The sequence below is a fragment of the Alosa pseudoharengus genome, unplaced genomic scaffold, assembly GCF_046254945.1.
Source record: "Alosa pseudoharengus isolate Yale_2024_CS ecotype anadromous, Long Island Sound unplaced genomic scaffold, YU_APseudo_1.1 YU_APseudo_1.1_scf_10, whole genome shotgun sequence".
NCBI lineage: Eukaryota > Metazoa > Chordata > Actinopteri > Clupeiformes > Clupeidae > Alosa > Alosa pseudoharengus.
In genome coordinates, this window is record NW_027468565.1 from 16,877,622 (window position 1) to 16,901,596 (window position 23,975).

The 23,975-nt window shown below is 42.4% G+C and overlaps 3 protein-coding genes across 3 annotated transcripts; 2 read left to right on the plus strand and 1 right to left on the minus strand.

The window, feature by feature from the left end:
• On the plus strand, positions 1–6,021 carry LOC143110207 (chitin synthase chs-2-like). Its single transcript, XM_076273094.1, is given in 17 exon segments — positions 1–351; positions 499–1,025; positions 1,113–1,184; positions 1,285–1,443; positions 1,570–1,744; positions 1,964–2,017; positions 2,075–2,330; positions 2,542–2,742; positions 2,978–3,262; positions 3,439–3,618; positions 3,784–4,189; positions 4,320–4,354; positions 4,479–4,543; positions 4,628–4,738; positions 5,257–5,474; positions 5,599–5,698; positions 5,785–6,021. Coding segments are annotated over 17 exon segments (3,300 nt in total). The 3' UTR covers positions 5,890–6,021.
• Positions 6,022–7,376: 1,355 nt separating this feature from the next.
• On the minus strand, positions 7,377–9,741 carry c1qtnf13 (C1q and TNF related 13). The gene is made up of 2 exons (XM_076273104.1): positions 9,714–9,741; positions 7,377–8,452 (listed from the first exon to the last, which is right to left on the minus strand). The coding sequence occupies exons 1-2, from the start codon at positions 9,739–9,741 to the stop codon at positions 7,377–7,379; spliced, it is 1,104 nt and encodes a 367-aa protein (XP_076129219.1).
• A 2,202-nt stretch (positions 9,742–11,943) lies between these two features.
• ube2na (ubiquitin-conjugating enzyme E2Na) lies at positions 11,944–23,887 on the plus strand. Its single transcript, XM_076265892.1, has 4 exons — positions 11,944–12,050; positions 17,404–17,650; positions 18,121–18,261; positions 22,315–23,887. Exons 1-4 carry the CDS (start codon positions 12,021–12,023, stop codon positions 22,359–22,361), a joined length of 465 nt encoding a protein of 154 aa, XP_076122007.1. The 5' UTR covers positions 11,944–12,020; the 3' UTR covers positions 22,362–23,887.
• The last annotated feature ends 88 nt before the right edge of the window (positions 23,888–23,975 follow it).

The following is a 23,975-nucleotide window of genomic DNA, read 5'->3' on the forward strand; positions in this document are numbered from 1 at the left end:
ATGCCACATTTCGACATCATCACCAACGTGATGCTGTTGAACAGCGTCAGTGTCCTTTCTGCAGTGTTCCAGGTGTGGGCCGGGTGCATTGCCCAAGAGAGGAAGAGGATCATTGCCATCCCCATCATGGCTATTGTGCTGATCTTACTGGGGTACTTGCTCTTTGCTCTTGGCTTTCTCCTAGAAAAAAAGAATGATCCTCAGATCGAGACTCAAGTCGCAATATCGGTGACAACAGCCATACTTGGGTCCGTCCTCGTCTCTCTAAACTGGTGGGAGAACTACACCACCCTCTTTAACATTACCTTCTTAGAGAACATGTCGAAGGACATTGCCAAATCTCGGAACATGGTGTGCATATTGTCAAGTGCAGTGCGGGTATTAGTGACTGCAGCGGTAGTTGGAGCATATGTTCCATTATCAGGCCAAGACTGGTCCTCTGTCACAGCCATCCAACCTGAAAACAGAACACTCATTCTTTGGCTGCTCTTCTCACAGATAGTGTCCTCTGCGTTGTGTCATTGGTTTGTGGTGGTGGCCTGCAAGATGCACGCCCTGAGAAGTAGCTTTGCCGTGCCCATGTACTTGGCTTCAGTGGTCGTCCTAGCTGTAATCTTGGGTCCAATGATCTTCATTTATGGAACATCGGAAGACACTACTACTCACTGTAAGAACCTGAAAGACATCCAAATCTTCAACAAAACCTTCAAAGGTCCAGAATGGGCCTTGAAGCTAGTGGTCGACATCACACAAACGCTGTGTGCCCGGGATGGTGTGCAGAAGCTGAACAAGGCCACCCTCGCTTTCCTGGGCAGCTCCACCATTAACTGGTGGTTGGGGCTCATCCTGAGCACCATCTACATCTGGTTCCTGCGCATTCAGCGCATCGAGAGAACCCAAGACCTGTTTGTCAGGAGGCTCTATGAAGGTCCTTTTCTAGAACAGTCCATGTTGCTCAACACACGATTTGAGATCTTGAAAATAAACAAGTCTAAAAGGTAAGTCCTTTTCTCCTTTCATTGTGTATTTGAAAATGAAAAGTTGATAGATTTCATGTGAAATTATAAAGTACTTCTCTTGTCTGTCCTCCGTAGAATGAAAAAGAAGGTGACTGTTTATTTGTGCGCTACGATGTGGCATGAAACCTATAGCGAAATGATGAAGATTATCATCTCAATGTTCAGGTAAGAGTAAATAGTAAATAATAATAAGTAAACAAATTCCATTTCAGATATGTGTCTAAGCTACTAACCAAAGACTGACTGACATCTTTGTTTTTACTAGATTGGACAAGTACAGGCCGAAGGGGAACCTGAGCAATGATGTGGGTTTTGAGTTCCACATCTTCTTTGATGATGCTTACAAAGACGTCATAGACAGCTGTGGAAGGCATGTGAACGAGTACGCAGAAACTGTAGTGGAAGTACTAAGGGAGGTGTACATGTAAGTCAACATACATCTCCAAGCTCTCCACGACTGTGAATGGGCCCAGTTTCCTGTAGTGTACATCAACATGATAACCAGTCTTGTGTCTGAATCAATGTGTGCCACTGACCATTTGCCTGACAGAGTCTTCAGTGAGGACGACCCGAGTCTATTCAAACAGAGGCCTCTGCTGCCCAGTCAGAAGATCATCAACACACCGTATGGCGGGCGGCTTCAGTACATTCTGCCCAAGGGCAACACCCTCATGGTGCACTTCAAGGACAAGCTGCTGATTCGGCACAAGAAGCGGTGGTCACAGGTGGGCAAAGGCACAGAGATGAGGCTGCTTCCAAGGCTTTCTTTATTATATAACTTTTCCAAACATGCACCAAAGTCTAAACCACTCTTTTGACCAGTCAGATAGAGAAAAGAGCAGGTACTGATTAACAATCAGTTAGTTTTATATTTGATATTTTATCAATGATTAATTGAGAGCACATGATTTAAAGACAATGTCAATTGTCTTGTCCCCTTCCAGATAATGTACCTCTACTATCTGCTTGGCTGGAGATTAAACAACAAGTATGCTAGAGTTTGGGCAGGTTTGGGCAGGGCAGGTTTGGGCAAGTTTGAGCAAGGAATAGATGAGAAGACTCTGACAGAGGAACTAAAGGTAAAGACCTCAAATACACAAGTCCCACCTATATTCCAGTACAGTCATCATGTTATGAACCAGTCCAAACGAGGCTCTCCTTTAATCCAGAGAGAAAAGGACAACACGTACATCCTGGCTTTGGACGGGGACACTGATTTTCAGCCATGTGCAGTGATGCTTCTTGTCGACCGGCTGAAGCTGTACTCAGAGGTGGGCGCAGCCTGTGGCAGGATTCACCCTACTGGCTCAGGTATGTGTTTCCAGGGCAACGCATATCAATCATACTGCTGGGTACCATTCTGTTCTGCTGTGCTCCTAGTTCAAATACCTGAGACTGATTCAACATATTCTGTGCAATATATATTTTTTACATTGATGTCAGTTCCTAGTTACAGTGTGTAATGTGTGCTGTGGGATGTATCCAGATGAAATGTGAGTGTGTGGTTATACCCTGTGTCCAGGCCCCATGGTGTGGTACCAGAAGTTTGAGTATGCGGTGGGCCACTGGATGCAGAAGACCGCTGAGCATGTGATGGGTTGTGTGCTCTGCAGCCCCGGCTGCTTCAGCCTGTTCAGGGCCTCGGCCCTCATGGACGACAACGTCATGAAGAAGTACACCACTAAAGCCACCGAGGCAGGCCACTACGTGCAGTATGACCAAGGTCAGTAAACCAACCTTTAGGAGCATTCCTATGCTCAGTCAAATCATACTTTTAAAGATTGCTCTCTGTGTGCTGTAATGCAGTAGAACAGCCTTTGTGTTTTTGAAAACTAAAAAAAATGTTGGTATGCTACAACCAAAAAATGAATTGTACAGTCAGACTAGTCAGACTTATTTCTGACAAAGAACTGCCATGTGCTACTAAAACACGACTTTTAACTTACCTGTGTGGACAGGTGAGGACCGCTGGCTGTGCACGCTGCTGTTGCAGCAGGGCTGGAGGGTGGAGTACAATGCGGCGGCGGACGCCTACACCAACGCCCCGCAGGACTTCAAGGAGTTCTATAACCAGCGGCGCCGCTGGGGGCCCTCCACCATGGCCAACACCATCGACCTCCTGGGCTCTGGCAAACTCACCTCCCAGAAGAACAGCTCCATCTCTATGCCCTTCATCCTCTACCAGATCATCACCATGATGGCCTCCATCTTGGGCCCGTCCACCATCTGCCTCATGATCGCAGGTAAAAAAATGAAAAGAATAAAACAATCTTCTTTTTTGAAGTAATTTCATGAAATGTGAGAAGACTGAGAAGAGATAGTGACAACAAAACAACACAGCACACTACAAATTGTAGCCTTCAATAGTTCCTGAAAATCCTGAAAATGAATCTTGAGCTTCTCTGGTTCTCCCTTTCAGGAAGTTTGACCTACATTTTCAAACTTGACATCAATCATGCCTTGATAGTTGCAGTAGTGCCCCCTGCTGTCTACCTCGGGCTCTGCTTCAAACTGACATCAGACACACAGATCAAAGTAGCTGGGGTGATGAGCATCGTATATGCCTTATTCATGACAGCGACAATTCCAGCAATCATTGGTAAATTATTTTAGAATTAATTAATTTTATGTAAAAAGTTTGAGTTCAGTCAATAAAAATAAGTCTTCAAAATGTTAACAAGAATACATAAAAGATACAGTAGGCTACAGTTTCATATCATCCATCCATTTGGGTAACAAAAACAAAAAACATCTCCCTGCGCAGGTCAGATGGTGCAGGAACAGACGTTTGTGACGCCCGCAGGCATATTCTTCATCAGCATGGTGCTGATGTACGTCAGCACAGCTGCGCTGCACCCCCAGGAGTTCTCCCTGCTGGTGTACGGCCTCCTCTACTTCCTGTGCATCCCCAGCGGCTACCTGCTGCTCACCATCTACTCCATCGTCAACATGAACAACGTGACGTGGGGCACGCGGGAGAGCGGGGGTGGTGCGGCCAAGACCCCTCTGGCGGCCATGCAGCGGCGCACCCTGCAGGCCAAACTCGGCAAATGTCTCTGCTGTAGGGCCCCCCCCGAGGAGGAACCCAAGCAAGACATGGTGGCTCAGACAATGGCAGGAACTGAAATGCAAGAACTGGACGACTACCATGACTGTAAACCACAAGAGAGGTAAAATCATCTTACTGTGTTGTTTTATTTTTTTATTGTAATTATTTGAGCCAATAGCATGATATCAGTCTGTGCATTGTCTGATGTCCAAAACATTTTGCTCATTCAATTTAATAAATTCAAATTGTAGTTCTCTGGAGCCTCCAGGTCCGTGTCCTGAGCAGAGTAAGTACCAGCAGATGCATATGACACCACCACTCACACACCATATTTTCTACAACAATTTAGATATCTGGTCAGGTTATAACCAGGCTTCTGCTCTCATCTTGTACTTGTCATTTCTTTAAAGACTGGATTGCACAGTTGCAGAAAAAAGCATATGGTTTTGGATTAGTTGAGAGTTACCTCACAAGGGTGAGTTCATTTTGAGCGCAACTACTGTGCATGGTTATGTTACTTCATGAGGTAAAACCCACTAAGAAATCTCTTTCCCTTTAGGATGAGGATGACTTTTGGAGAGAACTCCAAAAAAGATATCTGGAACCACTGGTGGAGGATAGAGACCAGCAGAGAAAAATAACAGATGATCTAAAAGATCTCCGAAATAAGGTGATTTCACAACACTTAAGTTTACTTCAGCAGTTATGGCTATTGGCTAGCCTAGAAATCTAGACGCACCCTAGCGGCAGTAAATGTAATTTGCAGCCAGGGTAGCTTTAGGCTTCTCGAGACTATGGATCTCACTCTATATCTCAAAAGTTATATGTTAAATCTATGTTGAAGAACATCATGTATTTTAGATGAACTTGAAAAAATTAAATAGAATATTGCTGTAAAAAAAAAGTCAAAACAGAGTGAAATCAAAAGAGGAGAGACACAAGAGGGAGAAAAGAATACAGAGACATGCAGCACTGTGAACATGGAACACACCAGGATAGTAATTTATCCTGACAAAGTCATACTCGCCAAACATTTCCAGGCTGCTAACCAAAGTGCTGTAGGTGCAGAAAAGTTAATCATTTCACTTGTGAATGAGGTCATAGTCAGTATATTTCATCCTCATAGGTCCAGGTTGCCATTTGTGAATGCTGCATGTACTGTAATGGACTTTCTTTTTTTTTCCTTAGGTGACCTTCATCTATTTCTTCTCCAATGCTTTATGGCTGGTCATCACATTTTTTCTTCAAGCCATTGGAGACGCTGTCACCATACAAATCCCAAAGATATTCATCAATGGTACCATTGACCCAGTCAAGACCTATTCATTAGACCCGGTTGGGCTAATGTTTCTATTGAGTTTTGCATGTCTTCTTATAGTCCAATTCGCTGCCATGCTATATCACAGGTGATTAGAAATGTGTCAAACTTTATATTATTATAGTAAAAAAAGTAATTGGAGGGTTTTGTGTTCATTTGTTGGCTGGTCGTCTGTGTTTGACCCTTTTAAAATATGTGTTTATTTACTGCAGAATTTATACCATGATCCATTATGTGTCATATATTGACACTGAGACCAAATCTGGGCGAAAGTTACAGAAGCAACAATCCTCTGATGAGCTTGATGAGCAGGTACATATCAATTCTCAAGTTCTTTTTATCCAAGCTTTTTATTATCCTTGTTGGGCTGACATTGGTCACATTCTCTATTCCCAAAGGACCCTGACATCCTAGAAGCACATCTTTACAAAAATGGGCTGGGCCAGGAAGCACTATGCTTCCAGAACCCAACAGCAGTGGAGCGCTCAGTGACGCTGGTGTAAGAGTTGAAATGGGAAACACTGTGATCAAGACGGCCAAAGCTGGATTATATGTCCAGTGCTTTACCAGTCAAGTTCACCCTGATGGGTTGTTCACAATCAGGAGAAGCACTTTGTTTAAGGCTTAAAATTGCATGTTTTTACGGGATATATATCTGATAAAAGTTGGTGGAGGGCAATTGGTCATGTTGATATTGGGGAATATTCATGGGGGGGGGGCATTTTAAGATGTCTGTTTACAAGAGTAAAAATGTGCTAAAATAGGTATGTCACCAGGATGAAAGTTACACGCAAGCTCGCTTCATTCTGAATATATGTTTTATTGTAACAATAATACCGCCAACTGGAAGTGTGTTGGAGTGAAACATGTAGTTTCTCACCATAAATGCAAGGTTAACTGTTTCTGTTTGTATACAATATTTGTAGAATTTATTATTGTTTATTGTGGCAACATAATGAATGACTCCACTAAGTTGTATCAAGGTCTCTGTTTTATATCATGTTGTGTGTTTCATTTTTATGCTATAATAATGTTAGTAAATATGCTGTGTAGAAGTGAAAGTCAAATTTAGGGTGAAAATGTGTATCCACGTACTTCTAATTCCACTAATTAGTAATACACAATTATCAAACATAATCATATTGGAGGAACACAGACATATAGACAAGTATGTAATCCCAAAATGTTAGCTTTAGGTTGTGAGAGAACCCACAATACAAAGTTTTTAGCCTTTTGATGTTAAAAAGGCTATCCAATAATTATTGTGTATGTGACAGAATGTTATTGCGTTCTGATGGCCTCTCTCATCTTGATTGTTGTACCTCTGCTTTAAAGCCCTTTCTTTATGTTGTATTCATGCCAGATATTAAATATGCATGCTTGCTGTGTCTATGTGTAATTATTTAACGCAGCTGTCCATTTTGTGGAAAAATGACCAAAAGTAATGATGAAATAAAGACTAATGATGTAATAAAGAGTGATGATGAAATGTTAAACAGTGAGCACATTGTACACATGAAACCACACTTCATTAAGTACTTTTATTTAAAGACTTGTGAGCAAAAACAGTATATGCCTGATGTGTTTAAATCAGTCTATACATAAAAAAGTAAACATTAAATCTCATAGAATAAATAGCTTGTGAACAATAAATGTATTGATCTATATTCCTTTGTCTACATTAGTTCATACTCTTACAAGCAACCATATATACCAATCTATACACTATTTACATTATAACTTTAGTTGAACAACTACTTTAGTTTATAAAGTGTTCTATGTTAAAATAATTTGCTCTTGGAAATGTTGGCTAAAGTGTTACTATGCTGGTAAACATGTTTTGCCCCACAGTGGGATACACAAATATAAGGGCATATTACAAACCTAAGAATCTACATTTCCAGACTCTCAGTTATGTGACATTTGTACTACTTACTTAGGATAATAAAATTGTGCAGGCGCAGCTTCTCAGCGGTCCATTGGATGTCCCTTAATTCTGAGTCCTGCCCTGTCCCACGGGGGCCACTGCGTAGACAAGGAAGCCGGAGAAGGTGGTGTAACGGCCCTGGTTGCTGTAGATGCCGTATCGGTCGTCCTGCTGGCTGTAGAGCCACACGCTGTCTCCCCTCTGCAGCAGCAGCAGCAGGCTCTGGCTCTGCATCTCCCGCCGCCGGGACATGTCCTCGTCGAACACCATGGCCTGCACCTCACCCTTGCCCAGCATCAGCTTGACGGACACAGCCCTGCGTGGGTGCTTGCCCACGGTGAAGGCGAAGAAGTAGGCCCCCGGGTAGTGGCACGTGAAGTGGCCCGACGTCTTGTTGAAGTGTCCCCCGATGTTGACATACTCCACGTCGAAGGTCAGGGCCTGCTTGCTCTGCTGGAAGATCCTCTCCCCCAAGATGGGAGACGTCCGGGCCACAGAGAAGGCTGAGCGAGGCTCCTCCGCCAACTCCTCTCTCCTTGTCCAGCCGTAGTCCCCTGGTGGTGGACAGCCGGGAAACGGCAGAGCCGGCGGGGGAAGGTGGTTGTTGACGTAACCCGTGTTTGATGACACATCTGGGTAGACGAGGTAGCCGCTAAATGTGATGTAGGGGCCGGCGTTGCTGTAAAGGGCATACTGAGGGTTCTCCTGGAGCAGCAGCCACACAGTGTCCATGGCTCTCAGGCTGACCATCACACTCTGGCTCTGCACCTTGCGGCCCTCCTTGCGGTAGTCGTCGTAGGCGATGGCCTGCACCTCCTGGCCATTCTTGACTAGCATGACAGACAGCAACTTCTTGGGGAACTTGCCAACGGTGAACGTGAAGTAGTAGACACCTGGGATGCGGCAACGGAAGCGGCCTGTGTCGGGGTTGAAGTCGTGACCCACGTTGACCAGCAGGCGGTCAAATGTCACAGCACGCTGGGAGCCGCCTGTGATGCTGCTGCTGCGGGTGGCCGAGAAGGCCGAGCGCTGGCTGGTCACCAAGGGAGGAACATGGAAAGATCCGGCCAGTCCCGAGCAAGTGAGCAGATAGAGCAGGAAGGTCAGAGGCCGGGTCAAAAACGTTGATGTGCCTTGAGCTGAAAATAACACCAAAACAGGCCAGTGATGGGAAAATGTCAATAACAAATATGAGCATAAACATTGATGCCCTGCAGGACATGTTTAAAGACTTCCTAAAGACAATGTCAACAGGAAATCCTGTTGAAAGATCAAAGACAATGAAACAAGTCATCTGAGGACTGAGGGAAAAAGACAACTACATCAGTAAACCCCTTCATTACTGAAGTCCTTAGGCTACTCTATAAACAAGCCACATATTGTTTGGTTTACATATAACAATGGGAACACGATGGAATGTATAACAGACTGTGCTAAGGTATACTCAATGCGAAAGTACTTTTTTTCCCAAATCGGTGTGTGATGGTTTGGTTAAAATAGCACATGAGTGGGTTAGGAAGTCTGGTTTAGCCCTGTCAGAATGAATCCTGCACCTCAGATCAAGTGTTCAGTGGGAGCATCAGTCCTCTAATTCAGCTGGTATTGTCTGTTCTCTCTGTGCACTCAGAAGGCAATAGATTAGACCTTGGTTCATCTGGCCCTATGTGCTGGAACGCTGGAACAATGGCATATTTGGGAGGGGGTGATGAAGCCCGCGTGGGACTGGGAGTGAGGTGAAGGAATGTCTTTTAAAAGTATACCAACCTCAAATTGTTACTGCTTTACCAGGGGAACCTATTGTGTTACTGTTATTTTGTCAAAAAATTGTAATCTTCATCACGGAATGTGTCAATTGTTGATGGATAAATGGTAGCCTAGTCTTATTAATTGTGTTGAAGCAAGTACGTAAGCGAAATAATCAATTTTGAAAATACTGTTTCAAACTCTGTTTAGAGTTAAACAGGTACTAATCAGGAAAGGTATGTTGAATGTTACAGCAAAGAATTGATCTGCTTAAATTAAAGCATTACTTAGTAGCATTACTTCTCAAAAATGAGTGGTTCAATACAGGAATGACCTGTTTGTTGGATAATTTAAGAAATTTCTCAGATAAGAAAAACTATAATCATATCTGAGTAACTGCTTTGAATCATTATGACCACCCGTTTCAGAGAGAGCATTGCCATGATGGAATAATATATAACTATGACATTATGCTATGATATTTTAATTAACAATGAAACATGAAAAAAGAACAAAGGAATGAAAATTACACATCCTGTAACTACAAACTGGAACGTTTCTCCCAGTGACTAGGTTGTCCTTACACATGTCTCACAGATAATACAGAAAGAATATATCTCTTTTAAACATCATGTTGATAAACAGAGGCTGTCCTACCTGCTCTGGTGTGGTGTTGCTGATGCATGTCTGGGATGACTGGCGGCTTCCCCTCCTCTCTGGCGCTCTGCACGGTCTGCGTCCCTTTTCTGCTGATATGTCACCCTTTCAGGGGAGCAATGGTATCCCGACAGAGGAGGAGCGTATGAGCTGCAGCATCTCTATGGACCCAACAAAGAATTCATGCGGACCTGTGACCCTGAGTAAGAAAGTCAGGGTTCAATATCTGGCTCAGAGTTATAACAAAACTCACCAGAGTTTGTTTAGCCAGTTAATATTTCTGTGTATGGTGAGCAAAATGAAAATGTTTTTACAGAGTATTGTTTATTTTGTGAAGCTTGTCAAACTAAATATTAACCCAATATAATTAAAGGTTGCAACATAACAGGGAGATGAACACATACAGTACGAAAATCTGATTCAAGCTTTATGGTTTTCCTGTGTGGATAGATGACATAAGCGTCTCTCTCTCTCTCTCCCTCTCTCTCTCTCTTTCTCTCTGTGTCAATAAAAGAAACTGGGCTGTGAAGATGCCCTAACTAACTGAAAATAATCCTCTTTGGAATTCAAAAATGAAGAAAAATACCATACATTCTGGAACAGAAAAGGGATATGGGCTTTCTAGCAGCAAAATATGTAGCAGCTATCCATAACCTGAGGGACAGCCAGTGAGGCCACCTATGACAAAAAGTCCACACAACTCTTTGGAGTGGCGGTCAACAGACCCAGCTTCAAGGGTGGGTGGGGTAACTGCTCTCTCCCTTCGCTACAGTTACATTTTGTCTTTATCTATTTTAGATTTGTTATTTACTTTAACTATATCCTACATCCAACTACTGCTCTTATGACTGTTTGCTTACCTTATTCAACATGTCATGCAGATGTTGATCTTGTATTAGTCAGAGCTGTGGCCCTGTGGCTAGGTCCCATGGTCTCAGGAAATAACTTCCACATTTCCCTATTTGGAATAGGCCTATAGCATCTTACAAAAATAAATGATTGCTAATGAAGAATGAGCTATTCTGTAGATCCTTTATTTGACATTAACTTAATCCCTATTGACTAGTTCTGCATTATTTTACAATGTAGGCCTGTTCAATTTACATCAACCTTTCTCTACAAAGGCCCACTTGGCCTATTCCTCCATTGTGGGATAAGAGGTATGAGCTCCAGTGGGAGTTCTGGGAATGGGAACAGCTAAGTTAACTTTCACCTGTGCCATAACCTGTGTCGGCCTTTGCGCTCCATTGGATTGTCATCTACCATGCAATAGATCAATTTCAATTTATTGTGCTTATAGAGCGCCAAAACATTACACATGTATCATGGCGCTTTACAGAATGTAGGCAATCAGAGAAAAAAGGAAAGAAAGGAAGAAAAGAAAAGAAAGAGAGAGGCCCATGGGTAACAGAGGCGAGGAAAAACTCCCTAGAATTGGAGATACATATAGGAAGAAACCTTGAGCAGATCCACGACTCAAGGGCCTGACCCATCTGCCTAGGGTCAGTACATGACAGTAAGGTCTGTATACATGACAAATGCATATGATAGTCAGGTGTAGAGAATAAGACATGGTGTTAAAAGCACTTGAGCTGAAAGTTACAAGAGGTGGGATGATTACGTATCCGGTATGATAATTCATTATTCCTGATTTAGTGACAGAAAGTTCAAATAGTCCAGTGTTGGAATTGTCCAGGGGAAGGGAGTTGTCAAGGGGCATGTGGTGGGTTGGCAGACGGGCCAGTAATCCGGGCAGAGTTGTCATAGGCAGGTGGTGGGTCGCTAGGCTGTACGGGCCAGGAGTCCAGATAGGGGGACAGACAATAGCTCTACACAGGGAAATGACATAGTCAAGAGTATGCATATAATTTCATCAGGAGAGCAAAATCATTTTTACACTGAAGTTAATTTACCATTTAATAATCTACTATAAATGCAAAAATGTCAATTTGTCTCCAGTGCATGGTCTAAAGCCATTTTAATTCAAATGAATAGCTAGGCCAGGCCATGTGTCAACACAGCAAGAGCCAACTTACACTGAGAATTAAGTTTTGTTCACTGATTTGATACTGTTGCATTTATGGAAACATTATTTTATGTTTTATTCTACTCAATAAACTAAACGATTTAATGAACCTATTACCCATAGACAGTAAACCTACCACATTACTAATCAACTCGGTTAGACTAATGGACTAACATTTCCGAGTCGTGACGCTAAACGCCGGAAGACGTGTGTGTGTCTCCGCCGTAAATGCAAACGAAGGAGTAGCACTGGGAGTCAGAGCAGACTACAGCAAAGACAAGATGGCAGGACTGCCCCGCAGGATCATCAAGGTAACAGTGCATTTGTATTTCAAGCCATAATTAAGATCTTTGTATTTAATTCCTCACAATCAATTTCGTAAGATGTGATACCTCAGTCACTGAGTGAAGTATTGTGCAAGGTGACAAATGGGATAGCTATCGGTCGGTTAGCATATGCCTCTATGAAGGCTGTGGCTTGCTAAGTGAACTTCCGTTCAGCTAGTCCTCGTTTCCAGCCCGAATAAGGGTGGGTTAAAATTGAACTGGATGAAGGCTAAAGATGGCGGAGAAGTGTGGTGGTGGTCAGTCGTGCGTTGATATTTATTGTCGTATGTGTTTAACACATTCTGATGTTTATACTTTGCCAATATTCGTTTGTGTGTGCACAATAGTTTGCATTGTCGCTAGCTAACGTTAGCTGACTATCCCTTGCTAGCTAGCTTCTGTTCTGCCATTCAGTTATTGTAGCTATCCTAGCTAACGTTAGCTAGCCCTTGTCAGTCCTGTAATGATTTAGCTAGCTCTTGAACTACCTCTCTGGCTAGCTAGCTACTGTTATTCTGTTGAATATCTTGTTATATTAAACATAGTCACCAACGGGTTTCAGGAGGTGCCGATAGTTGAATATATTGTGTATCGCTCTTAATCAAATAATCAGATGCTCTATGATCTCATATTGAAATGTGCTCGTTTGGCTCCTATGTTGAGGCTAAGGAAATGACACTGCATACGCTATCAGTTAGGTAAATGCTGTAAGTGACAAGTCCTTTTGAGCGATGTTTGGAAAAATAGTAGCAGCTAACGATGCTGTCTAGTGATTGAGTGAACTCCAGTTCTGTCGTGTTCACTTATTCATTACGTATTGAAAAACGCTAGGCCAAAATCAATGGTTTCATTCCAGTGGTCAACTCCTGAATGTTTGGTTTCGTGGTAACGTGAATCTAGCTTGCTACCCTATCTTTAACGTTATTGCGATATTAGTAGCTCTCAGTCTTAACCCTGTAACTGTCAACAGTTGTCCCCTCACACGAATCGTTGTAATAATGAGCATCACATCAGAAACTATTCATTGGTCTGGCAGCACTGAACTGCAGTGAGATTGAGTGGTTAGCACAGTGTATGAAGTGACGTTTGCTGGGGACGAAGGCGCAGTCAGTGGCAAGTTGGGCTGATTCATTATTTAGTGTGTTGAACTGTCAACTCAGTTTACAGTGTTGGGAAGTTTGTCGCTTGGTGCATTTGACACGTTGTATTTTGTAAATGTTTGCAACTGCTTTACCGAGAAGTCTTAGTAACCAAACTAGGTTAAGTTTTTTTGTGCTCGAGTTTCATTTTTCCTCAAAATATAATTTGTGTGCTCGCTCAAAATATTTTTCTGTGCTCAAATTGTGCTATTGCTCGCTCATAAAAGTGGAACAAATGTAACTCCATAAGTAACCAATGTTGGAGAGAGAATTTGGTTTGTGCAGATGGAATATAGTAAAGAATTGTTATCTACCCCCCCCCCCCCCCACGCCCATTGCATGCTTGTGTGTGGGTTCTTTGACATTTTAGGAATTCCGGTCCATTTTCCAGAGGCAGAACAAGCTGCACGAGCCTGTAGTGGTTAATATTGGTGTACAGGCTACTTTCACAGTTGTTTGTCCTGTGTGGTGTAGGTTCATATCTGTTTGTGTATATAGCCCAGCATGGATACTTGATGCATAGAGAGATGTATCAAAAATATTTGAGAATCAAAACATTTCCATAGCCTTTGATTTGGTTTACAATATCAGCTTGTATCAGCTTGATGAAATTTGACTGGACATATATTATCCAGCAGCAACTGCCTGTCAAACTAGCTATGAGACACAGACTGTTGTGTAATCAGGTTATGTGTGAGAGAGGTGTTCTTGGTTGTGCTGGTGGCATAGCTCTCTCAGGTGCGTATGTTATCCATCCCTCCTTCTGAATTCCTCATGTGCTATCCGATTCTCACAGTCCTTCTGCAGGAGGCCAGGCTTTCAAGAGCACCTGCAGGTCACCCAATGCATCTTGTTGTGGAACAGCAAGTAAAGAGGGGCTTACATTCAAGTTTAGGTTTTTTACTGTCCCTCTAGATTTGTGATCTAATATGATGGCACTTTTAGCAGTGGCCATCCGTATGGATGCATTTAGTCAAAGTCCTTTGTGTACAGCTTTGTCTGCTTTGTTCATGGTTATTGAAGGACCTAGACATCCATAATGTCTGATGAAATTGGTAGGTCTAGCCTACGTAATGTTGATGAAAGCCAAACATATTCCTTTAATGGCCTTGTGTGCCTTGAAGTGAGGGTGCATTACTAAGTCATAGACTGTACGGCTCAACGGCTTCTGTGTTGTAAGTCTGTTTGTTTGAGAGAGGCAGTGTGTACATAGACTAGAGGTCTTTGTGCTATTCCTGCATGACTTCTCATAACATAGGGAGAATGGCTCTGCAGTGTTGTTCGAGACAAGATCATCAGTTTTCTTGCTTTGTTGAGTCCTCGTTTACGCGTAGGAAAAACGTATATATTTTCATGCAGTTTGGTCTTTCATTTACTCGAAAACGGATGTTTTATCACTGAAAATGATGAAAACTGAAAAGTTTCACTGTTACATGTAAACAGAGGGAAACAGCGTTTTTGCATTGTGACATGTTCCCTCATTTTTTTTAAATCTCTGATTGGCCACCTCTTTGCTTGAGGGGTACACAACACCCTTCCCCAGCTGTTTTTAGCATAGGTGTGAACGGAATTATTTTTAAAAACGAAGGAGGGGAAAATATCCGTTTTTAAGAATACCCTTCTACGTATAAATGTGGGCTGAATTTGTGATCAGTATGTGTGCTCTTTAGTGTGGTGATCAAAATTAGTTGTAATGATCAAAATAATTGTTTGTAACCTGTTTTTACTGAAGAGGATTTATACTAAAAGCCTCATAATATCCAAGGGAAATAATCAGGAATTGATTCATCCACTACAGGATGGCACAAGCCCTGATTCTCAAACTTAAATGAACAAATATTCACTAAGCAATAACCATTTCGCCTAAGCCAGCTAGTTACTACAGTGGTTTAAGGCCTGTTCAACACGCAAAATAATCAACCTTAAAAAAGTTGCATTGAGCAAAAAAAAACAAAAACATGTTGGCCTACCTGTTTTCCATACTGCTTATGTAACAGGTTTGACTGCGTGGCTGGGAACAAACTGAATTTTTAGGATATGTGGGGATTTAGACTTAACCTGTGTCTTATCAGTCACATATATCCCTTTAAGAAAGATGGAGCAATTTTAGGAAATGCTTGCAGAACACATGGCTTACATAGTCTGTGAAGGGAAAATCTGTAGAGTCAGTACATTTCCAGTGTGGGCTTAGATACAGGTCTTTGACATCAGCTAAGCTAATGTCAGTTTTTCTGCTGGTGTGACCAGTGCAGTTCACTCATACCCACAATGCAACAGGGCCACCACTAAGACACAGATGTTTTTGTTCACAAGGTAGCCTATGTTTCCAGAGAACTCTAATTGCCCCTCCACCATGTGAAGCAGATCGAACTTTGCCAGAGGTGGTCACCAGGGGAGCAGAGCTCAGTGGTATATTGGCCTTTGAGTCAGTCTCCTGCTTCCGTCAGAATTTGTTTTTGTTGACGGTGTCCTGTTCAAATGTTTTTCTCCTGTTGAAATTGTCCATAGCCAGAGTCATGAATCATTGTAGTAGTTGTGGTGATTGGGGACAGATTTGCTGTATAAATCAGTGGAGAGAAATGATGACGGCAACTCGTACTGAAGCCGATGTTCATGAGTCAGTGTCACATGCGGTGCCTGGGAGTGACGCCTAAGGTTTAAGAACATTACGTTTCTGAAGCTTTGAGGTGTTATGCAGATATGAAGATGTGGCTTCAGTATAATTGATTCACAATTTTTTATATATGTTTTTCTGTCTACGTCTACTCAAGGCAAAACATGACTCAATAATAGTTTTCTTTATTAAAACCAGGCTTTGCACTGACTGTTCCCCAGTAACTAGGGACCAATATGCTAGTAGGCCTATCCTTTTGTGTAATGTTGCTACAGTTTACCGGCATTGCTGCTCGGCAGTATTAAGGTGACACACCATAAAAAAACAGGCGACTGCTTTAATGTGTCTAGCAAGGACCCGTTCAATGACAAGACCAATAGAATTGTTTGGTGTGGATGTTATGGAAAGAAAGTGACTCTTCCAGGGGATCTGAGCCCGTCACCCTTAGTCTCCAGACACGTCTCATAACTCCAGAGAACTTCTGGCTCTGCCGTTTGAGTGGCTGTAGAGGAAGCACTTGTCTCCATTTTGTACGTTTTAGTCATTTATCATTAATCTGACTTATTTAATTTGTCGGCCTGGCCTCTCTCTGCCTATTATTCCCCAGGCACCCCACCCAGGCAGTTCTGAACATTAAGATAAATTGATGTAAGCTTACAGCTTATTTATAGGCTTTTCTGGTATCTTTCTGTATGGTCGCCTGGATGAACATAGCCGAACCTGTAAGCAAATTTGAATTCTATCACAACCGCTGACAGACAGTTAGTTGTGTTACAGTGTTGTAGTACTCGAGTACAGGACTCGGACTCGAGTCCGAGCTAAATTTAGAGACTCGTGACTTGACTTGGACTTGAGCACTGAATGACTCGAACTTGGACTCGACTTTTTTTTTGTAATGTCATTAGGCTATAATTGTAATATGTCATTAGAATATTATTTGGTATAGGATTTTAATACCTAAATTATTTTTAGTATTAATATTAGTGCAATAGAGTGTTACTGCTTTATGTCATACATCACACATCACGCCATGTTCCTACAATAACGGCTGTTAACTTTAATGGCACCAAATGCCTGGAGACATGAATGCCCCGAAGGTTGTCAGTTTTGCATTTAATAGTGACTCGACTCGGACTTGACTCGTATTAGTAGTGGACTCGACTCGAACATGACTTGGATTTGACTCGGACTTGAACCTGGACTCGGACTCGAGGCATAGTGACTTGACTACAACACTGTTGTGTTGTCAACACAACCCAAGGCTGCGCTGACATGCATTTTAAAACCATCTTTACAAGAAAGATGTGTTTGCTGTACTTCTTGATTTGGGAAGAACTTAATGTACCAGTTTAGATTTAATATCTAAATCTCAATTGAGATTTGAGAATTGATGTGGTGTCAGCCAGGCTAGCTGTGTGGAGGATTTAAGTACAGAACGTCATTTGTATGGGACTCTGTGCTAGGATAACAGGAGGGCTTGATGTGACCCCCTGTCTGCTATGCAATATGACTGCTAACAAGGCCTGGTGCTTGTGTGTGTGTGTGTGTGTGTGTGCGTGGGTGTGTGTGTGTGTGTGTGTGTTAGGAGACACAGCGCTTGCTGGCAGAACCGGTGCCAGGCATCAAAGCGGAGCCAGACGAGGGAAACGCACGCTACTTCCATGTGGTGATCGCCGGGCCACAGGACTCGCCGTTCGAGGGCGGCACCTTCAAGCTGGAGCTCTTCCTGCCCGAGGAGTACCCCATGGCTGCACCCAAAGTCCGCTTTATGACCAAAATCTACCACCCCAACGTCGACAAGCTGGGCAGAATATGTCTAGACATTCTGAAAGGTGAGCCGTGACCTGTGTCGACACACACATACTCACACTCACATGCTCGCATGTTGATAGACACCCTGTTGTTTTGCACACATACTTTTGTTTGTGATGCCTATTGTTTGTATTTATCAGGGCCTGTGACGAGGGCTATGAAGGATTTGCCTGTTTAATCTCCCAAAAGATCAGCGGACTCTCAGATTACATTTGTGACCTCTCACTAGACATGTGTCAGAGCTGCTAGATGCCACTATCCCACTGCGCTGCCCATACCACTCAAAATAGATGCTTAACTTGAAACTCTGCAATGAACTCTCCCTTCCTGACCGTACACTCCCCTCCTCTCTCCTTTCTCTCTCCCCCTCTCTCCCTCTCCCCCTCTCCCTCATTCAATGCTGGTTATGTTTGTCTGTCTCTCATTCACTCAATCACACTTTACCACCACACACACACAATTAAATGCTCTCTCCTACTGCCCATTGCAGATAAGTGGTCCCCAGCGTTGCAGATACGCACAGTGCTGCTGTCCATCCAAGCATTACTAAGTGCTCCAAACCCAGATGATCCTCTAGCCAATGATGTTGCGGAGCAGTGGAAGACCAATGAAGCTCAAGCCATAGAAACAGGTGAGGAGCACTGAGCCAGAGTGGCCAAGCCGTTGTTACTACGACACAAACATCTCTGTTGATGTGATGGTGACTGGTCTGGGCAACTGGATATTGTTATGCCTGGATTATGCTAGAACATTTTGGTGCACAGAGAAAATGACTAGAATATGTTTTTGCTTTTTTCTGCTGGAAACTTAAAATTTCTTTACATATGTAATGTTCTTTAATCATGTGAATTATCAACAAAAAGTTACAACTAGGGGTGTAACATTGTACACAAAAATTACAATTTGTTACATACCTCGGTGTTAAAGTCATGGCTTGATTCAGTTTTGGTACAGTAAGCCTGTAAGTGCTACTTGTCTAACATTCACTGATAATATTGCTGGTGCTCAACACATACCAGCTGGAAAAGTATTTTGAAAAGGTGCCAAGTGTGTTGATGTTAATTAAGTAAACTGACATATGGACTGCCACCTTATGTTTGTGTGGAAACTCGAATTTGCCTACTGTTGATTACTGTTAAAGACTGCATTCGGCACATCAGTACACATCTGTATTGAACCTAACGTGTACAGTCCAGGGTTTCCGCTGTCCGGTAATTACCGGACATTGGCCGAAAAAAAAATGAAATGTCAGAAAAAATTAAATCTCTCCGGTCAAATTGTCCGATTGAAATTGGCTAATAATCCCGTCCCCCTAACGCAATCTGAATTTGAGAATAAGCCTTAATATGTAAGCCTATATGATATGTCCTCTGGCTATGTTTTTAAATGAACAGACTCTACCGTTTGAAAAGTAAGCTATTAAACAACACGCATAGCCTATGCTGCATTTCAAATAGGAAGCGCGCGGCTTAAAACGTCCATGTTAAACAACGAACAAATGAGTGAGGCGGTTCAAACATGGCCAGGCCCAGGCAGACTAGCCGTAAGAGTTTTTTCAGAGGCCAGACGCGATGGATGATAAATTGGTAACGTCTGAAGCCTCAGATGTCCGGTCAACTCCACCACCACCAGATAAAAAGCAAAAGTGTCGGGCGTAGCCTATCTTTCGGAATCAGTGACATTGAGTTGCGGGGGGTGCGGCCGCTCCAAGACACTGTCATTCTCTGTGTACACTGGACATGCAAAGTGTTCTTTACCCAAAGCATACAGTAGGCCTATGCGTTCTCTGTCTATGTTCTGCAGGGTTAGGGCCTCCTCGACGAGGAGATTACTGGTCCGCGGATAATTTCTGGCACAATTAAACGGTATCATTGAACCGCGGCCGAAAGAAAAAGAAACTAAACATTTCCCAGAATAGGAAACATTTCTTAATGTATTGTTATCAAATAAAGAGGCATAGCGGGGGTAGTGGTGTGAGCGCTCATTCTTGTGTGTGCGCATCTGTGTAAGTGGAGATAACGTGGGTAGCGGCAACAAACAACGTAGCCTTTTTAAAACAACGAACGAAGCGGACTCTTGCTGTCCATGAAAAGATACTGGCTAGATCTTGTTTAAGTTAGGCTAATGAACATGTTGCATTCTATACAGCCTGATTATGTCATTCTTTAAGCTACATAGCCTGTCTCCAGTTTTCCTCAATTTGACTAATTAAGAAGTGACAATAGGATATTTGACCGGCATATCATCAAAATGTCCGGAAAACGAAACCTCTGCCGGTCACTTTGACCAGCACCATTTTTTTCTAGCGGAAACTCTGGTACAGTCACACCCCTAGTTACAACATCGGAATCATTATGTAGCTCAAAGCAGCACTTTGCTGCTTTTCAAGTTATCTATTTACAGGCAACTACTTTTGGCGTCCTTTTCACATCCATATTGATGTTATATGGTGAAGGACCTAAACACCTTTGTCCTTCCCACTAGCCATCTAAGTTATGTATTATGTAGTTCTGTGGTCAAGGGCGGAACACTCTGCGAAAATGTAAGAAAATTCTTCATGCCATCACCGTGCCAACTATACCGCCAAAACATGAGTTATCTGTTTTGACATGCCAACTGGGCAGTTGTTGATGTTGGCAAAGTTTGTGCATGCCTTTGAAGTAGTGTGATAGTTTTAGACCAGAATTTCATAATGCTACTATAATATTAAATCACAGACACCTATTGTTATTGTTGTATATGCCTTGCTGTTGTAGTCAAGCAGGATTTGATCCTTTGTTCCAGGAAGAAATCTTTACAAAAAGGTTTCATGTTTCTTTTTAAATTGCTGCGCCATCTAAAATCGTTATACTTGTTTTGCTGTCAATATCTTTCAGAAGTGTAGCAAAACACCATTTTCAAATTTTAGTTAAGTTATTAAGACCTTTATTGGCTGGGTTGAGCCTCAGGGAAAGTGAAGGCTATTGTTTGAAATGTCTAGCACATAAATGCTGCAGAATTCAACAGACAGTTAGCATCAGCTTTACCTTATCAGACAACCTGCCGTCAAGCAAGTTAACTCTGGAGTGGGAGTTGTCATGGCAACAAGCATACACTCTGACCTCAGGTTATGGAAGAGAAAATTCCAAAAACTTGTGTGTGCAGATCTGAGTTGGTTTGGGGTGGGCATCTCCTGTTAGTCCTTCTTTTTTGTGATTAACTTTTTATTAGGTTTTTTAGTAAACACAAAGACAAAACAAACAAACAAAACAGTCATCCTCATAACATGAAGTCAGGGAATAGTGGCCAAAGGGAGGGGGGGGGGGGGTCATCCAGTGGGGCAGTAACCAAAGAAAATTGTTCAAGGAGGGGTGCAGATATAACTCAAGAGTCTCTAAGAAGTTCACACACAAAATGTCCCCAAGCATCCACAGTTTCTGGCTTTGCCCGATGGGCTCGAGCTGTGGAGAGTTCCAAGTTAGCCATGTATCTGACATTTATCATCCAGTTGCTGACTAAATTCAAGTTCTTATCATGCCAGTAACTCAAAATTGTTTTTTTAGCTGCTGTTTTTTTTTTAGCCGCCTGCACAAAAAAGGATCCTCCTGTAAATTATTTTAAAATGCAAGACTGTGTCATCATTTAACAAACATAAACATGGATCTGGGTCTATTGTAAACAAGAGTATCTTACTCATAACTTTACACACATGAGCCCATAACGCTGTAACTTTGTCACATTCCCAGAACATGTGCATTACTGTCCCCACAACAGTGTTCAAACATAAAGTACACTCAGGGCTAGAAAGCAAACCCATTCTATATAATCTATAAGGAGTGGCATAACACCTATGGATTAGTTTAAGATTGATAAATTGGTGGCTCCAGTTCCTGGAGGTGGTGTTCCTGGAGGTGGTGTTAATATTCGTCCATATATCCAGTTTGGCTCAGAGTCTTTAAGTTCCCTGTCCTAGATGCTTGTGATGGGTAGTAGGTTACATTGAGAACCTGTGAGTTCTTTGTATACTCTTGAGACCCATCCTCGGACCCATTGGAAGGTGCCAAACCACTCTGACAGTGGATGAGTCTGTATTTGCACATTGCACTTCAAGCCACATGCCATCAAAGAAGACCTTAATCCTAAATAAAGAAAAAATTTAGAAGCTGGAATGTCAAATTTTTGCCTCAGTTCTTGAAAAGAATGAAGACCATTGTCACCATATGTGTTTTCAAAAGTGTGGATACCTTTCGTTGCCCACAGGGGAAATGTGAATGGTTTATTCGCTGTTAAGATAAGAGGGTTATTCCAGAGGGGGGATCGTGTTAGTCCTTGATGAGTCATGATGGTGATTCATCCAGAAGAAGACGCTCCACCCCAGGCGCTCATGTGGTGCTGGAGCAGCCAGAGTCAGTCAGACACACACCCGCAGGAAGTCCACTCCACACGTCTCATAAGCCTGTGCACAGGACAGGATCTTATTTTTAGCCCCTCGTCTCATTAACATCCATTTTTTTTTAAATGCACTTCTAAAAAGCAGTTTATGATTGGATTATATGGATGTTTTTTAGTGGCAACCTCAGATGATTGTTTATTGCCAGACTGGTTCTTCATGCTTTTGGTTGTATCTGTTGTTTATCACATACAATGACTATAATTGTATGGCTGTTCATCATTTTAAATCACAATGTGTTTGTTTGTGTTTCAGCACGGACATGGACCAGGCTGTATGCTGGGAACAACATAGAAGTGTAGAAACGAGTTGAAGAAGAAGAGGATTATGTGGACGTCGAGTGTGAACACAACTCCTCATGGTCTGCCAAGATCTGTTCATTTGCATTTAAATGACAGTCTTGGACCAAATAAAACATCAAACAAAACATCTATACCTATCAAAAGAAATGTTACAGAGTATATTAGAGAAGAAAAAAACAACTGCAGACAATTGGTGAGTTTAAAAGCAGAAAAAAGGAAAGATGGGGAAAAAAAACCTACCTGAAATTTTTGTTCTTGTCCTGAGTCACTTTGCTTTGCTGCCCTGCTGCATGGGGAGGCTCCATGTGCTCCATCAAGGCTTTGGGTGTCGAGCCACAAGCCGGGTAGTATAGGTTTCAATGTGCTTTACTAGCACGAGCATAACATCCAACGTCATTTCCACAGTGGCTAATTGTGGGTGAGTGTAGAATACAGAAACTCTTGCTGTGGGCACTGCACACGTGTACGCCACCTACCCGAAGAGCTGCTCTCGCCTACGCTTTCCCACAATCCACTGCTGTGGAATCTTCATGTCACGCTCCTGCTATGGTCATTGATCTGTATTGCTGGCCACAGACATCTGCTTTAAACAGCACCTCAGCTAACCTGGGGAGGTGGGGTGGGGTGGGCTAGCCAGGTGAAATTTTTACTGTGTTTTCCCCCCCCTCTCTTTTAAAGCCTTTTTTTTTTTGTTTTCTCTCTCATGATGCTGTTGATTTCCTTGATAGCAGCTAAGTAACCCTGACTTCCAGGCTACGGACTCATCAATGTTAGGAAGCATAGTGACTGATTACAAACTCTAGCTTGGCTTTTAAAAAAAAAAAATATATATTATTAATAAATAATAATAATGAGAAACCATACATGACTTGAAAACAAACGATTAAGCAGTGGCATGGCTGAGCAGAGCACTAGCCGGCCATCTCATTCAGTGCATAACCTATGACCGCTGTCAGTGTATAGACCTAACTTAGGTGTGTGACATTTGTGTGACTTCTGCCAAGGGAAAAGGTAAGGGCAGTGAATATGTTTATGTATTAGACAAAAAAAGGTGAAAAAAACAAACAAACAAGTATATTTTGTTATTCTAGTGGGTCGTAGTATTTAATTCTGACCTCTTTGCCATTGCTGTACTAATTGTTCTTTGAACGCTCCACCATACTCCATCACCATCCAAAAGCACCTAGGCCCACGTGTCTGTTTTCTCAATTTTAGTTGTTTTGATTTTTGTTTGTTTGTTTCGGACAGAACTACGGTTGCGTCTAGGTTGACGCTATGTCTGAGGGGTTATGGGCAGGAGATTTGTGGTCATGGGTGGGGTCGGGTGGCAGGTTCTGTAGAAGATCAGTGTAGGCTTTGTCTCAGTTGTTGATTGGTCCTTGGTTTAAAAGTCTGTATTCTCTTCACTGTTTGTAAATTCATTCTTTCTGTGGGAAGGGGACACAGTACTCCTGCCCCAAATGGAAGCAGCAACCGTCACCATACATACTTTTGTTCTTTCTGTAAATAAATCTGTTGATTAATAAGCCATTGTCTGTGTTATTGTCCATGATGGGTGGTATCTGCAGTGGGATATGTTTTGGATTTCTTATGAAAAACTGTTATGAGCATTAA